General features: G+C 44.5%; 1 protein-coding gene and 1 pseudogene across 1 annotated transcript; both read left to right on the top strand.

Moving 5' to 3' along the window:
• LOC143169233 (von Willebrand factor A domain-containing protein 5A-like) overlaps positions 1–14,241 on the top strand; it is a 106,102-nt pseudogene that overhangs the window by 59,149 nt on the left and 32,712 nt on the right.
• LOC143169185 (olfactory receptor 10A5-like) lies at positions 2,511–5,833 on the top strand. The gene is made up of 2 exons (XM_076356462.1): positions 2,511–3,221; positions 5,549–5,833. The coding sequence occupies exons 1-2, from the start codon at positions 2,511–2,513 to the stop codon at positions 5,831–5,833; spliced, it is 996 nt and encodes a 331-aa protein (XP_076212577.1).

Below are 14,241 nucleotides of genomic sequence, written 5' to 3'. Positions count from 1 at the left end.
GCACAGTGACGGCTCATGTTCAGCCGGCTGTCGACCAACACCCCCAGGTCCTTTTCCGACAGGCAGCTTTTCCAGCCACTCTTCCCCAAGCCTGTAGCGCTGCATGGGGTTGTTGTGGCCCAAGTGCAGGACCCGGCACTTGCCCTTGTTGAATCTCATACAGTTGGCCTCGGCCCATCGATCCAGCCTGTCCAGGTCCCTCTGCAGAGCCTTCCTACCCTCGAGCAGGTCAACGCTCCCGCCCAACTTGGTGTCGTCTGCAAACTGACTGAGGGTGCACTCAATCCCCTCATCCAGATCATCGATAAAGATTTTGAACAAGACCGGCCCCAGTACTGAGCCCTGGGGAACACCGCTCGTGACCGGCCACCAACTGGATTGAACTCCATTCACCACAACTCTGTGGGCCCGGCCGTCCAGCCAGTTTTTGACCCAGCGCAGAGTACACCTGTCTAAGCCGTGAGCCGCCAGCTTCTCTAGGAGAATGCTGTGGGAGACGGTGTCAAAGGCCTTACTGAAGTCCAAGTAGACCACATCCACAGCCTTTCCCTTGTCCACTAGGCGGGTCACCTGCTCATAGAAGGAGATCAGGTTGGTCAAGCAGGACCTGCCTCTCATGAGCCCATGCTGGCTGGGCCTGATCCCCTGGTTGTCCCACACATGCCTTGTGAGCGCCCTCAAGATGAACCGCTCCATAATCTTCCTCGTCTAATCTTAGACACATTATGACATCTGGGACAATCGAACAGGTTTGGTAGATAAGACACAGAACCTATATGAGATGCTTACCATTCTGGAGTGGCAAATAAGTGACAAAAAGTTGGAAGTTAGATGTGTTTTCTCTCCTGAGTATTCTACTCTCCAGATAGTTCTTTGGCCTTATACAACTTTCTTATTGTCTAAAAATAAACATTACTCTTAAGATCCTCCCACAACCACAATTTTAAGTGCCCCTAGGAAAAGTGCTAAGGGAGTTATTTTGCAAATGATTAAGAGCAGCTAGATGAAGGGAGGTGCTAATTTTTTTCCAAAGAGAGAAATGACATGAATCGTGAGACAATCTAGAGCTTTTCAGGTGTAGTCAGGGTTATTTACCGAGAAGGCGGAAATGCAAGAACAAGGGATGTATAAAAGATGAAAAGGGAAACTCTCATACAATTTCATAAAAGTCTTTGAGTATGACACAGTGAAAGTCTGATGATGTTCTACACTAGCGACACTCATCCATCAAGAAATGGTAAATGAATTAACATGGTAAGTTCTTTCAAGACCAGAAATGAATGGGGAAAAGCTGTGTTATGTTTTTCTTGGAAAATAGATGGGAGTGTGAAATGTCATTTTACATTTCTGCATTTACAACATTTCTCTACGTATTTTTTGCCTTTTCTTAGTTTCCTTCTTTATGAAAACATTCTGTTTTAAAACATGAAAACATCTTTCATTTTCAACTGTCTTATGCAAAGAAAAAAATACTTAGTTTTATTTTTTCCCCTTCTCTCATACAACTTATGAGAAAGAAAAAAAAGGGTAAAAAGACATTTGAAACCATTTCCAAGCAACTGAAAAGCCTTTTCTTTCTTCTTTTAAAAATAAGTAAAAAAACCCCAACCAAAATCCAGTCAAGTTTAATGGCAGTGGAAATTAAAAAAAGGAATCGTTATTTTGATGCTAATAAAATATTGCCCCCCCCCAAAAAAAAATAAAAAAAAGTTTTGCAGTAAAGATTAGCATATCCTCACCATGTGGCTTAAATCAGGGTGTCTTGTAGATACCAGCAGTGGAGATCTCCATCTCTCTGTCTTTCCTCCTCAACCTCATAGCTCAAAATATCCTTTGATCTCATTGTGAGGTTCAGAACTTTATCTGAAAAACATTATTCAGCACTGGCAGCTTCAGCATAATGAAAGATGGGGCGTTGTTTTGGGCTAAAAGCCAAGTGGAAGCGAAAGACAAGTTAGAGATTTTCTGCCCACATCCTGTATAGATTGCAACCAAGCTATCTTCATTAGGACTACTTAAGGTGAAAGCTATTGCCCACGCTGAGCAATAGTATAGTTTTGGTTGTTCCTATAGATATGCACATAAAGGGGTCATGTATTTGCTTCTGTAAATCTTGAGAGTGAGTGTGTCAATGCAGTGCTAGGTGTAAGCATGAGGGGGATGGAAGGGAGGGTGGGGATTTTGCATCCAGGTGCATAAACACACTTGTGTTTCTGTGTGGTTGCATGTGTGTACATATAACTGCGTGCCTGTATCTCTGAATGATTGTTTATGTGAGTGGTTTAAATATGCACGCTTCTGAATAAGCTTATGTGTCAGGTTGTAGAAGAATATCTAGACCTTCAAACTGAAAAATGCTGGTATTTCCCTAAGTCCATTCAGGTGGCTTACAAAGCTATTTGAACTACAGCCAGCCCATCTTATTTTATCATTCCACTGTCAATTTCTGAAGATACTCACCTGCAACATCATCACAATAGGTTAAACTGCTGGATTTATTTTTTCTTCAGATGGAGAATGAGGAAGATCTGAATTTGGGAAACATCACAAGAGTAACTCAATTCATCCTGCTGGGTTTCAGTCATCTTGCCCAACTCCAGCTCTTACTCTCTGTGGTAGTTCTCTTGGTCTTCACAGTCACTATGATGGGAAACATTCTCATTGTCCTTATTGCAACTGTTGATCCTGCCCTTCATACACCCATGTACTATTTTCTTAAGAATTGGTCTTTGACTGAGATCTGCTATAGCTTAGATATTGTGCCAAAAATGCTGATAAATTTGTTGTCAGAAAGGAATACCTCTTCTTTCACAGCTTGTGCTTTACAATTGAACTTGATCATGCTCTTTATCATGTCTGAGTGTTTCCTGTTAGCGATCATGGCTTGTGACCGATATGTCGCAGTTTGCCACCCATTACACTATGCTATCATCATGACCAAAAAGACATGTAGGCAAATGTCAGCAGCAGCTTGGCTTTCTGGATTCCCTGTAGCAGCTGGGCTCGCTGGTTGGCTATTCAGCATGCCTTTCTGCAAGTCAAACAAAGTCAACCATTTCTTCTGTGACATCTCACCTGTACTGAAATTGGTGTGCTCAGATACCTACGTATTCGAGCTTCTGGTGTTCATTGCCACTCTGCTTATCATGGTGCTGCCATTTATCCTAATCGTCATCTCCTACATCTACATCATAGAATCAGAGAATCATAGAATAGTTTGGGTTGGAAGGGACCACTAAAGGTCATCTCGTCCAACCCCCCTGCCGTGGGCAGGGACATCTTCAACTAAATCAGGTTGCTCAGAGCCCCGTCCAACCTGACCTGGAATGTTTCCAGGGATGGGGCATCCACCCACCACCTCTCTGGACAACCTGTCCAGTGTTTCACCACCCTCAGCATAAAAAATTTCTTCCTTCTATCTAGTCTAAATCTACCCCGCCTTAGTATAAGCCATTCCCCCTTGTCCTGTCGCAACAGGCCCTGCTAAAAAGTTTGCCGCCATCTTTTTTATAAGCCCCCTTTCAAGTACTGATAGGCTGCAATAAGGACTCCCCGAAGCCTTCTCTTCTCTAGGCTGAACAACCCCAACTCTCTCAGCGTTTCTTCATAGGAGAGGTGTTCCATCCCCCTGATCATTTTCATGGCCCTCCTCTGGACCCGCTCCAACAGGTCCGTGTCTTTCTTGTACTGTGGGCTCCAGAGCTGGACGCAGTGCTCCAGGTGGGGTCTCACCAGAGCAGAGTAGAGGGGCAGAATCCCCTCCCTCGACCTGCTGGACACGCTTCTTTGGATGCAGCCCAGGGTACAACTGGCTGTCTGGGCTGCGAGCGCACATTGCTGGCTCATGTCCAGCTTTTCATCCACCAGTACCCCCAAGTCCTTCTCGGCAGGGCTGCTCTCAATCCCTTCATTCCCAAGCCTGTATTGATACCGGGGGTTGCCCCGACCCAGCTGCAGGACCTTGCACTTGGCCTTGTTAAACCTCATGAGGTTCACACAGGCCCACTTCTCGAGCTTGTCCAGGTCCCTCTGGATGGCATCCCGTCCCTCTGGCGTGTTGACCGCACCACTCAGCTTGGTGTCGTCTGCAAACTTGCGGAGGATGCACTCGATCCCACTGTCTATGTCATTGATGAAGATATTAAACAGTACCCGTCCCAATACAGACCCCTGTGGGACGCCACTCGTCACCAATCTCCATCTGGACATTGAGCCGTTGACCACTACCCTCTGGATGCGACCATCTAACCAATTCCTCACCCTTTACCAGACAGTCCACCCATCAAATCCATACCTCTCCAGTTTAGAGAGAAGGATGTTGTGGGGGACCGTGTCAAAGACCTTACAGAGGTCCAGATAGACGACATCTGTAGCCCTTCCCGTGTCCACTGATGCAGTCACTCCATCATAGAAGGCCACTAGGTTAATCAGGCAGGACTTGCCCTTGGTGAAGCCATGCTGGCTGTCTCGAATCACCTCCCTGTCCTCCATGTGCCTTAGCATAGCTTCCAGGAGGATCTGTTCCATGATGTTCCCAGGCACAGACGTGAGACTGACTGGCCTGTAGTTCCCCGGGTCTTCCTTTTTTCCCTTTTTAAAAACGGGAGTTATGTTTCCCCTTTTCCAGTCACTGGACTGCCACGACTTCTCAAATATGATGGATAGTGGCTTAGCAACTTCATCCACCAGTTCCTTCAGGACCTGCAGATGGATCTCCTCAGGTCCCACGGACTTGTGCAACTTCATGTGCCTTAGATGGTCTCGAACCTGATCTTCTCCTACAGTGGGTGGCTCTTCATTCTCCCAGTCCTCGCCTTTGCCTTCTGTGGCTTGGGCGGTAAGGCTCGAGCACCTGCCAGTGAAGACTGAGGCAAAAAAGTCATTGAGTACCTCCGCCTTCTCCGTGTCCCGGGTAACCAGGTCTCCCATTTCATTCTGGAGAGGGCCCACATTTTCCCTTGTCTTCCTTTTATCCCCGACATACCTATAGAAGGTTTTCTTGTTGCCCTTGACGTCCCTGGCCAGATTTAATTCTAGCAGGGCTTTACCTTTCCTAACCTGATCCCTGGCTGCTCGGACAATTTCTCTGTATTCCTCCCAGGCTACCTGTCCTTGCTTCCGCCCTCTGTAGGCTTCCTTTTGTCTTTGAGTGTGTCCAGGAGCTCCTTGTTCATCCATGCAGGCCTCCTGGCGTTTTTGCCCGACTTCCTCTTTGTTGGGATGCATCGCTCCTGAGCTTGGAGGAGGTGATCCCTGAATATTACCCAGCTTTCTTGGGCCCCTCTTCCCGCCAGGGCTTTGTCCCATGGCACTCTACCAAGCAGATCCCTGAAGAGGCCAAAGTCTGCTCTCCCGGAGTCCAGGGTAGTGAGCTTGCTGTGCGTCCTCCTCGGTGCCCTAAGGATCTCAAACTCCACCATTTCATGGTCACTGCAGCCCAGGCTGCCCTTGAGCTTCACATTCCACACCAGTCCCTCCTTGTTGGTGAGAACGAGGTCCAGCATAGCGCCTCTATACTCATAGCAGCACAATCTATACCTTTGTGCAGATGCCCATGGCTGAAAGCAGGCAAAGCGTCTTCTCCACATGTGCTGCTCATCTCGTGGTTGTTACTCTCTTTTACTGTACAACCTGCTTAATTCATTTACATCCCAAGTCAAGCCTCTCACCAAATAACAAAAAGCTTGTGTCTCTTTCCTACGCAGCCATTACACCAATGCTCAATCCCGTCATCTACAGCCTCAGGAACAGTGACATAAGGGAAGCACTGTGGAGAGCTTTTGGCAGAAAGATGTTATCAGAAAGACTCACAACATTATCATTTTTCCAGTAGCAATTTCAGAAGTTTCAGACAATCTGTAAAGTTAAACACGATTAATATTGTCTTCAATTAAATGACAGCTGAATAAACATCCCAAATCTTGCAAAAGTTTGTCTGCCTATGCATAAGTCCAGTATGTTTTTATTCATTCACCCTCTTCATAAATTTCCAGATTTTCCAGGTTTTAAGAAACAACAACAAAAAAAATCACTATTATTTCCTTTGTAATATTTTTGCTACTCTGAAATAAAAAAGAAGGAAAGAAAAAAAGAAACGCAATCATATACATCCTGTTTTGGGATTCTCATCTGCTTTGCTTTCCCATCATTTGCAGGTGTTAGCTGGGAAACGTCATCTCCACAAGGTCAACTCCTACTGAATTTTAACTGCCTAAAATTTGACCTTCAAGTCTAAATCAATCAAAGAATGATTCTATGATTATGGATAATGGGAAGAAACAGTCACTTCTGGAGGGCAGTCCTGCTGTAAGTTACCTGTCAAAGACAAACAGAGGACTCATTCTTTAGGAGTATCTATTTCTCGTCATTGACTTCAGAAAGAAGACTAACATAGCTATCAGAGTTCTTCATTTCTGGTTACACTAATCCATCCAGAGTGACTGGATTAGATTTAAATATCTAACAGATGAAGTTCACAAACTCAGAATTTTTTGCTTTCCGATTTCTTTGGCAATGGGAAAGCAATCAGAAATGCATTTCTATCATGAAGAAAGTGCAGACCAACTTCAAGGTACAAAGAGGTGATTCATACACATAGGTATAGAGAGAGAGAGATACATACATATGTATGTAGATTTATACACGTACATACATACACATATGTATTTTTATATACTGGTGTATGTATTGGTATGTATCCATATATGAAAATGTATAATAAATTATGCTTGGCTAGATGCACTTTCTGAAAAGCACCCAGCCTAGAGACCATTGACTGGTCCAACAGCCGAGTGCTGCAACTGACCGGCATCCACACCTTTCAGAGCAAATACTGCCTACAGAGGATTATACAAGTCATTAATGTCAGGGCCTCCATGGTTCATTTCTTTAGTATTTTTACAGCATAAAATGCAAGAAACACTATGAGGACTGTGTGGTACTCAGTCATAATGTGTGCGGTACTCATTCACAATAGTATTTTAACATTGTGATATGAAAAGTACATGTTGCATACATTGATATAGGCATGGGAAGACTTAAGAGTGTTGTTGAGTAGAAACCGTGGGGTGATGGTGATACACTGTTACCTTTTGTGTTAGGCTATATGATAAAGCTCCTCTGTGCACCCACAAAGGAGCTGAGAGACAACGGCAGGAAAGGAGCCCAAATGGTAGCCTGCTGGACTGTGCCCAGGTCCATCACAGGGGCCATCAACCCATCAAAGGCCGATTTACACAAACCCAGAGGAGTACAGGTATGCACGGTGGCAGTGGGAACCCAAATCAAGGACTCCTGAGGAAGGAGTGCAATGTCCAGGCCCCTCCCAGGGCTGTCCCAGCAAAGCCATCAGCCCCAGTGTCCAGGTATGACAGCCATCACCGTGAGTCATCGGGAGCAGCTTTCCAGATCACCTTTGGGACTGAGGAGCATTGCTGCCTAGGGCTGGGACACATTATGGGATGCAGGGGAAAAGCAGTTTAGGATCATACAGGACTTATTATGGGATATATAGGGGAGGAACCAAAGGTGGGACAAGGGAGGGACCTAGGTGATTTGGGGAGGACCAACAGTGGGAAAATAGAGGGGGAAGGGGATAAAAAAGGGACAGTCACGTGTAAACAGTTGGCTTGTCAGTGTACTTGTCTGGCCCTGTCCTGCCCTGATCAGCACAGTCTATCCTGTCTTCTTATAAAAATCCTTTCTGATTCTGTTCTGGGTGAGAGCTTCCTACTCAGTGTGCACGTGTATGTATGGGGGTGTGAGTGCAGCACCTGGTGCCAGACCATGGGTCAGAAGGTCCATGTGTCCATGGTTCAGTGACTGGAGTGAGTGCGGGTGTGCAAGTGAGCGTGTGATAGCCAGGGAAAATCAACCCGGATGAGCTGGTGAGTAGATTAAGTGGCCTGGGAGGAAGGGGGTGAGAAGATCTCTAAGGGCAGCTCTTGGTATGAGAGCACCTGTGTGTCTACAGGGGCAAGAGCACAGGGGGGGGTAGCTACGGGGCCAGAGGAATCCTGGTGGGCTCTGAATGTGAGAGTGCCTGTGGGTCTATAGGGCTGAGAGCACAGCAGGGTCAGCTATTGGGACCTGGAGAGTCCTGGCCAGATCTGTGTGTGTTTGCAACAGTCTGTACCAGCAACTGGAGTAGGGCTGTGGCCTCGGGGGCTCATATGTTCAGATGCCAGCGACTGGGGAGACTGGGATCCAGGGCTCAGCTACTGGGCAGACTGAGTGTCTGAGCCCAGCTGCTGGAGGGATCCACCTTGTACATAACTATAGATTCTCACCAGTGCACTTCCGTTCTGTCCAGCCAGAGAGGGGAGCAGGATGAGGCTGTTGATGTTCTCTGTGTTTGTGTGAGTGCTCTGAGTGTCTGTCTGTGATCTGTGTGGCTGACCATGAATATGCATATATATATTTGTGTATATGTAGTATACATGGGTGCGTTTGTGTGTGCGCCTGCTGGGAACACATCTTCAGCCTCTCTACTGGTATATATGGTATATTATATATGGCTATGTATTTATATATAGCTTTTAGATATATAAAGCTAAACAGAAATGGCTACAGCTCCCTATAAAAGCATTTTCATATGTTTCATTGGTGATATTGTTCTAAATACACTGCTCTCCTGCTTCTCAACCCTTTGAGCAGACTGAGGCATGATGTTGTTCCCCTGGTGAAGTAAAGGAAAAATTATATTTCAAATGCTTAGGCTCTTTCTTTGTGGCCAGTTCAGATTCTCTTTAATTTCTCTGCAGAGGTTTTCCCATGTGGTTTACACAGTTCTCACTCTCCCTGCACTTACTCCCTGGGACGTATTTATTGAAGACAAATCCTTAAACGATACATTAGAAAAGAACTGTATATCCTATATACGCTTGTGACACAGTCCATGGTAAGAGGAGATGAGATGGCCATTTCTAGATTTAGGCCTTCTTTACATTTTCCACTTGTGGTAATTTGAACACAGAGTCATGGCAGGAGCAAGGAACTGGGAAAGGGACATTACATGAGGGGCTTGGCGTTGTGTAAGGGGGGTTCAGGGTACCCACGAGCAGCCCTGCATTCAGTCAGACCTGTGCTGTACGGAAAATGATCTCTAGCTGAAATGAAACCACTTCACACATTCTATTCATTGACAACCTATACCTCAAATACTGTGACAGTATTTTACCTTTTGAGTTTAGATGCCTAAATTTAAACATCTGGTTTCAGACTGAATCCTACCCTACATTAAGCCAGTTGAACTCCTTCAGAAATTTAAATCTGGAATTTATCAGGGCCTCAAGCGAGCACGGACGCCATGACCAGCCTCATCTGGGACCTTCATTCTCTGCCCACATCTCCAGAAGCTCCACATAAGCTCAGGCCTGGATGTTCTTCCCCCTACCTCCCCTCCCACTTGTGTGAGCTGTGTTGTAAGTAGTCCTGCGCCCAGCCCTGTCACCTGCTCTTCGTGACTTGTTTCTAGGCTTCCTGGATTGACCTTGGACCTGACTTGTCACCTTGTGTTTATCAGATGGTCACTGGCCCTCAAAGGAACCTGCTAATGTCACTGGCCCTGTTCTGCTCGCCTGTCATGTGTGCTGCAGGATTGCACCCTGTTGGTGAGGTCACTGCCTCTGCCTGTGTTTTGGACACCCTTGTCTCCTCTCTTGTGGAGAAACATCATTCTTGCTGCTCTCTGTAGCACTCTATTGTGTGTTATGCCAAGGCACATGAAAATGAAACATGTAAACACTGAATAACCCCTTATCGCAGGTGAAGTATTTTTTGTTTCCTGAGGGAGGAATGGCTGGTGTGTGCAGGAGCACTCGTTAACAGGCAAGGGCAAAATGAGAGTTTCAAGAAAACTAAAGTGACTGTGAATTCAACTTGAAAATGGTGCCTAGTTTTTGGGGAAAAAAAGGTAAGAGGGTGGCTAATGATGAAAGATATTTTACTCATTGTTATAAATTGTACTCTGATGCTCTCAGAATGAGAGTTTTTATTTGAAATAACTACTTTTGGTACTTTCACAGTAAAATAGGTCTTAAAAAAATAGGGAAATTCAAATGGATTTTCAGAAAAAAAGAAAAAAAAAAGATCACTTAGCCTGTGGCTGAGACCTAAGTTTAAGCATCTATATATGTACTTAGATGTGAACAGGGAACCTTAACTTCTGTAATGGGTGGGTGCTTTTATATGACTTTTATTATCAACTGGGAAATGCCGGGGCATCTGCTGCCTCCACCTGGGGGAAGATTTGGCAGAGGATACATGGTAGACCTGTTTCTTTTCAGTAGCCTCACTGGGAGACCAGGCAGGATTGATTCGGTTGTCCAGACACATACTGAGCACCACTTGATCTCTTCTAGTGTATCCTGTCTGGCCTACTGATGTCCAGAAAGGAAGCATCCATGTTTTGGACACCCTCAGGCACTGAGTTGCTCTCTAGACTCCATCACCTGTATTGGCCAGGTAGGGTGCTTAAAGCATCCCAAATGACGTGACACCCCGGTGTGGGCAACTGAATCAAGGTGTATACCTCTGACTCTAGTGGCAGTTTAGGTAGATCGATACGGACTGAGATGACTTACAGCATCCTGTCTGATGTCCAGCTGCCATTCTAAAAATGCACAAGTCTCCAATAGGTTCTATGCTATGTCTGCGTGCCTGCAAGGTTGTCTCTGGTATCTAAGGACATCTAAAAGGATGTTAGATGTCTGTGTTTTGGCGTCTTGATCCCACCTTGCATTTACACGCAGACACCTATATTTAGGTGGCAAAATGCTGGTGTCTTATTTTTAACTGAGTCCCAACAACATGGTTTTGGGGCATACTTAGAATGGGTCCAAAATGCTCTGTAAGTGTCTGCAGTTACGGGCATACGCGCTTTAATCTAGTTGAGTTTTTAATTTGATTTTGCTGGGTTTTCTCAAATGAAAATGAAAATCTTTGCACTGATTTTTTTAAAGTTATCTTTTGCTGCCCATCTGAAAGGTATTATATTTAGTGCGTTTCACTTCTTGTTGCATTTAGCCATTGGGAGTCAAATTCACGCTAGCTGGAGGTTGAGAAGTTAGCTGGCGAAGGTAGTCATCTAGTCTCCCTCTATGGTGAGTGAATTGAGATCAGCACCCTAAGAAATTCATTTAATTTAAAAGAGGCACCTAAAACTAGGGAACAGATCATCTTTTGGGGGTGCCTGTTTTCTCTCCATTGACTACAGAGAAAGCCAAATGCATCTGCATCGGAATTAGAAAAAGTAAGTGAGGCAATATCCAGCCTGTCACTGGAAGATGGATTAGGATGATGACATTTCTCTGCTTCAGGCAGTGTCTTCTGAAGTTTCTAGTGATGTACACCATTAGGCCCATAAAAATGGCTAAAGAAGCATTTGGAGGTTAATTGTTCCTTTTTTCAGACTCGCCTTGATTTTTTTCCATTGTTCCTGTTGGTTTGGTATTGCCAAGCAGCAGAGTCAAAGCATTACATACTTGCACCATCACTAGAAATGCTCATTAAGAGAGATGCCAAGTGGGAGTCTATTTGCTTGTGTATGGAATAAATGATGGAACAAGGGAGAAATAGAGTAAAACACAAAAAAGGCATCGTTAGCCCCAGAGCATCCAGTCAGAAGCATGCAGGTAGTTTTACAGAGAATTGGAGTGTATATAAAGCATTTGGGAAGAGAAGACAGGTCAGAAGAGATTGCATTTCTGTCTGTGACTCACTACATGGGGAGGAGGAAGGAAACAGTGAAGCTTATCCTGAAATCGTCATAAGGTAAGCATGCCTTTCAGTTCCTGGTTGGCTTGTTTCATTATCTGCAGCCACTAGGAATGTGATTCACCTTTCTTTCCTTTACATAGTCTTAGACTTCAGAGGAGTATATAGGGAACAGAAGGGTAGCAACTGTGATGACATTTTTTAATTGAAAAAACTGTTTGATGGGAGACCAGTGAAGAACATACTAAGAAGTCTGTCTTAACGAAGAAGAGCATTCCTGAGCCACACAAATAAGTATGATACATTGGGAAAAAATCAATATGGATTTTCTAAAGACTTGAGTTTCTTGAAGTTGTAAACAAACAGGTGGATAAAACAAATCTGGTTATTACATTCTATTTGGATTTCCCCAGAGCTTTTCATAGAAATGAAACCATCCTATAATAAAAGGAAAGAGCCTTAATTTCATTTAAAAAGAATAAAAATAAAAAATCAAACATGTGAAACAGCAGTAAATGAACACTCATCACATGAGAAAGACTTCACTAGACAAATTCACGGACTCCTGTGTCCAAGTTTATTGTATTCAAGGTACTCATAAATATTCCTGAATGATCTGGAAGATGAATGAGTAGGTGAACTCAGCTGTGGAGACCTCCAGAAAGACGGGATTGCTTGAGTCACTAAGTTTGATAAGATGGCAGGTGGAATTTGATAAAGTCAACTCAGAAGTGCTGCATCTGAGGAGAAGCAATGATCCTAGGGAAATGACCTGCTCTCCGTACTCTAAGAATAGGATCGATAACATCTCCAATGACTATGATAAGAACTTAGACAAGTACCTCATATGACAATACGTATTTTAAAAACAATCTGTCTTGGCTCCTACCCTTATTTTTTTAACATACAAAAGCATACAAAACCTTGGTGCAATGAATCCTATCTGCATCTAAGTGATCTGTCAGACATCGAAGGAATCTTCCATGTGTACAACAGAATGAGGGTCTCTAAAATTTTAAAAGTCAAATTAAATTACTGTGAATACCTTGGGATAAGCCTCATCTCATTCCATTTAGACATCTAAAAGATAAGTGTAAAAGTCTGAGCGAGCTGTCAACAGTTCCCTGTGGAATCAATGAGACAGGGATCTCCAGAAGGCAATCCTGGAGAAGCTGAATGGCTAAAACAGAGGAACCTAGGGCCACTTGGGATGTCCAGGAGTTATTTGTCTGCAATCCAGGTGCACTGCTTAAGACTGACTTCCTCAAGACTGACTTCTGTGGCATGCCTGTGTCACATCTGTCAGCCACGTGTAGATTTCTCTGGTACTCGAAAACATCCAGTGACCACAGACAATTATGCTTAGTTACTTGACTGTGCTGATTTTGGCTAGAATAGACTTAAATTTCTTCACAGTAGCTAGCATGGGGCTATGTTTTGGATTGGTGCTGGAAACAGTGTTGGTAACACAGGGATGTTTTCGTTACTGCTGAGCAGTGCTCACACAGAGCCAAGCCCTTTTCTGCTTCTCACCCCACCCCACCAGCGAGCAGGCTCGGGGTGCACAAGGAGCTGGGAGGGGACACAGCCAGAACAGCTGGACCCCAACTGACCGAAGGGATATTCCACACCATATGGCGTCATGCTCAGCATATAAAGCTGGGGGGAAGAAGAAGGAAAGGGGAGACGTTCGGAGTGATGGCGTTTGTGTTCCCAAGTCACCGTTACGCGTGATGGAGCCCTGCTTTCCTGGGGATGGCTGAACACCTGCCTGCCGATGGGAAGGAGTGAATGGATTCCTTGATTTGCTTTGCTTGTGTGCATGGCTTTTGCTTTAGCTGTTAAACTGTCTTTATCTCAACCCACGAGTTTTCTCACTTTTACCCTTCCGATTCTCTCCCCCATCCCACCGGGGGGGGAGTGAGCAAGCGGCTGCGTGGGGCTTAGTTGCTGGCTGGGGTTAAACCATGACACTGACTGATTTAATTCAGATCATCTGAAGACACCCATCTGCCTACCCATCTAACACAGGGGGATTTATCTTACCTGCTTCTGCCCATTGGTTATGCAGGCAGACTAAGGCCAACCTCTCTGACTTAGAAGTCTAAATCACAGATTATTTTTGTACTTAGAAGAAAACAAGGGATTGTAATTCCAAATTTATGCTCAGATTTGAGTGTTTTATGTTCACAATTGAGTTGTCTGATTCCTTTGGACCTTAGCTAGTAATCTAAATTTTAAGTTTGCTGGACGGGTTGAATGAAGAAGACTAACCACAAACCTCTGCAACATAATCATCTACCTTTGAGCTAGTTATTACTTGCTTTCTTACACTTAGTGGAGACTGAGCCAATAGAGTCACTGAACTTTTACGGCAAGAGACACCTGTATCCTGAAAGAGACATGTAAACTAAGTCAGACCAATCACTGCTAACAGTCTATGTCCAACATAAAAGGAAGTTTTGAATACTAATTCTGATGTAAATATCCACATTGCCAATGTCTTAAGTTAGATAAAATTAATCC

Source organism: Aptenodytes patagonicus, chromosome 20, assembly GCF_965638725.1.
Source record: "Aptenodytes patagonicus chromosome 20, bAptPat1.pri.cur, whole genome shotgun sequence".
Classification (NCBI taxonomy): Eukaryota; Metazoa; Chordata; class Aves; order Sphenisciformes; family Spheniscidae; genus Aptenodytes; species Aptenodytes patagonicus.
Note: the sequence above shows the minus strand (reverse complement) of the source record. Positions and strands in the feature narration are given on the sequence as shown.

What these genes read in the sequence shown, in the direction of transcription:
- LOC143169185 (XM_076356462.1), top strand. Translation starts at nt 2,511, where the DNA reads ATGGAGAATGAGGAAGATCTGAATTTGGGAAACATCACAAGAGTAACT. An exon ending in AGAATCATAGAATAGTTTGG is followed by an intron (nt 3,222 to 5,548) that starts GTTGGAAGGGAC and finishes ACCTTTGTGCAG; the next exon opens with ATGCCCATGGCTGAAAGCAG.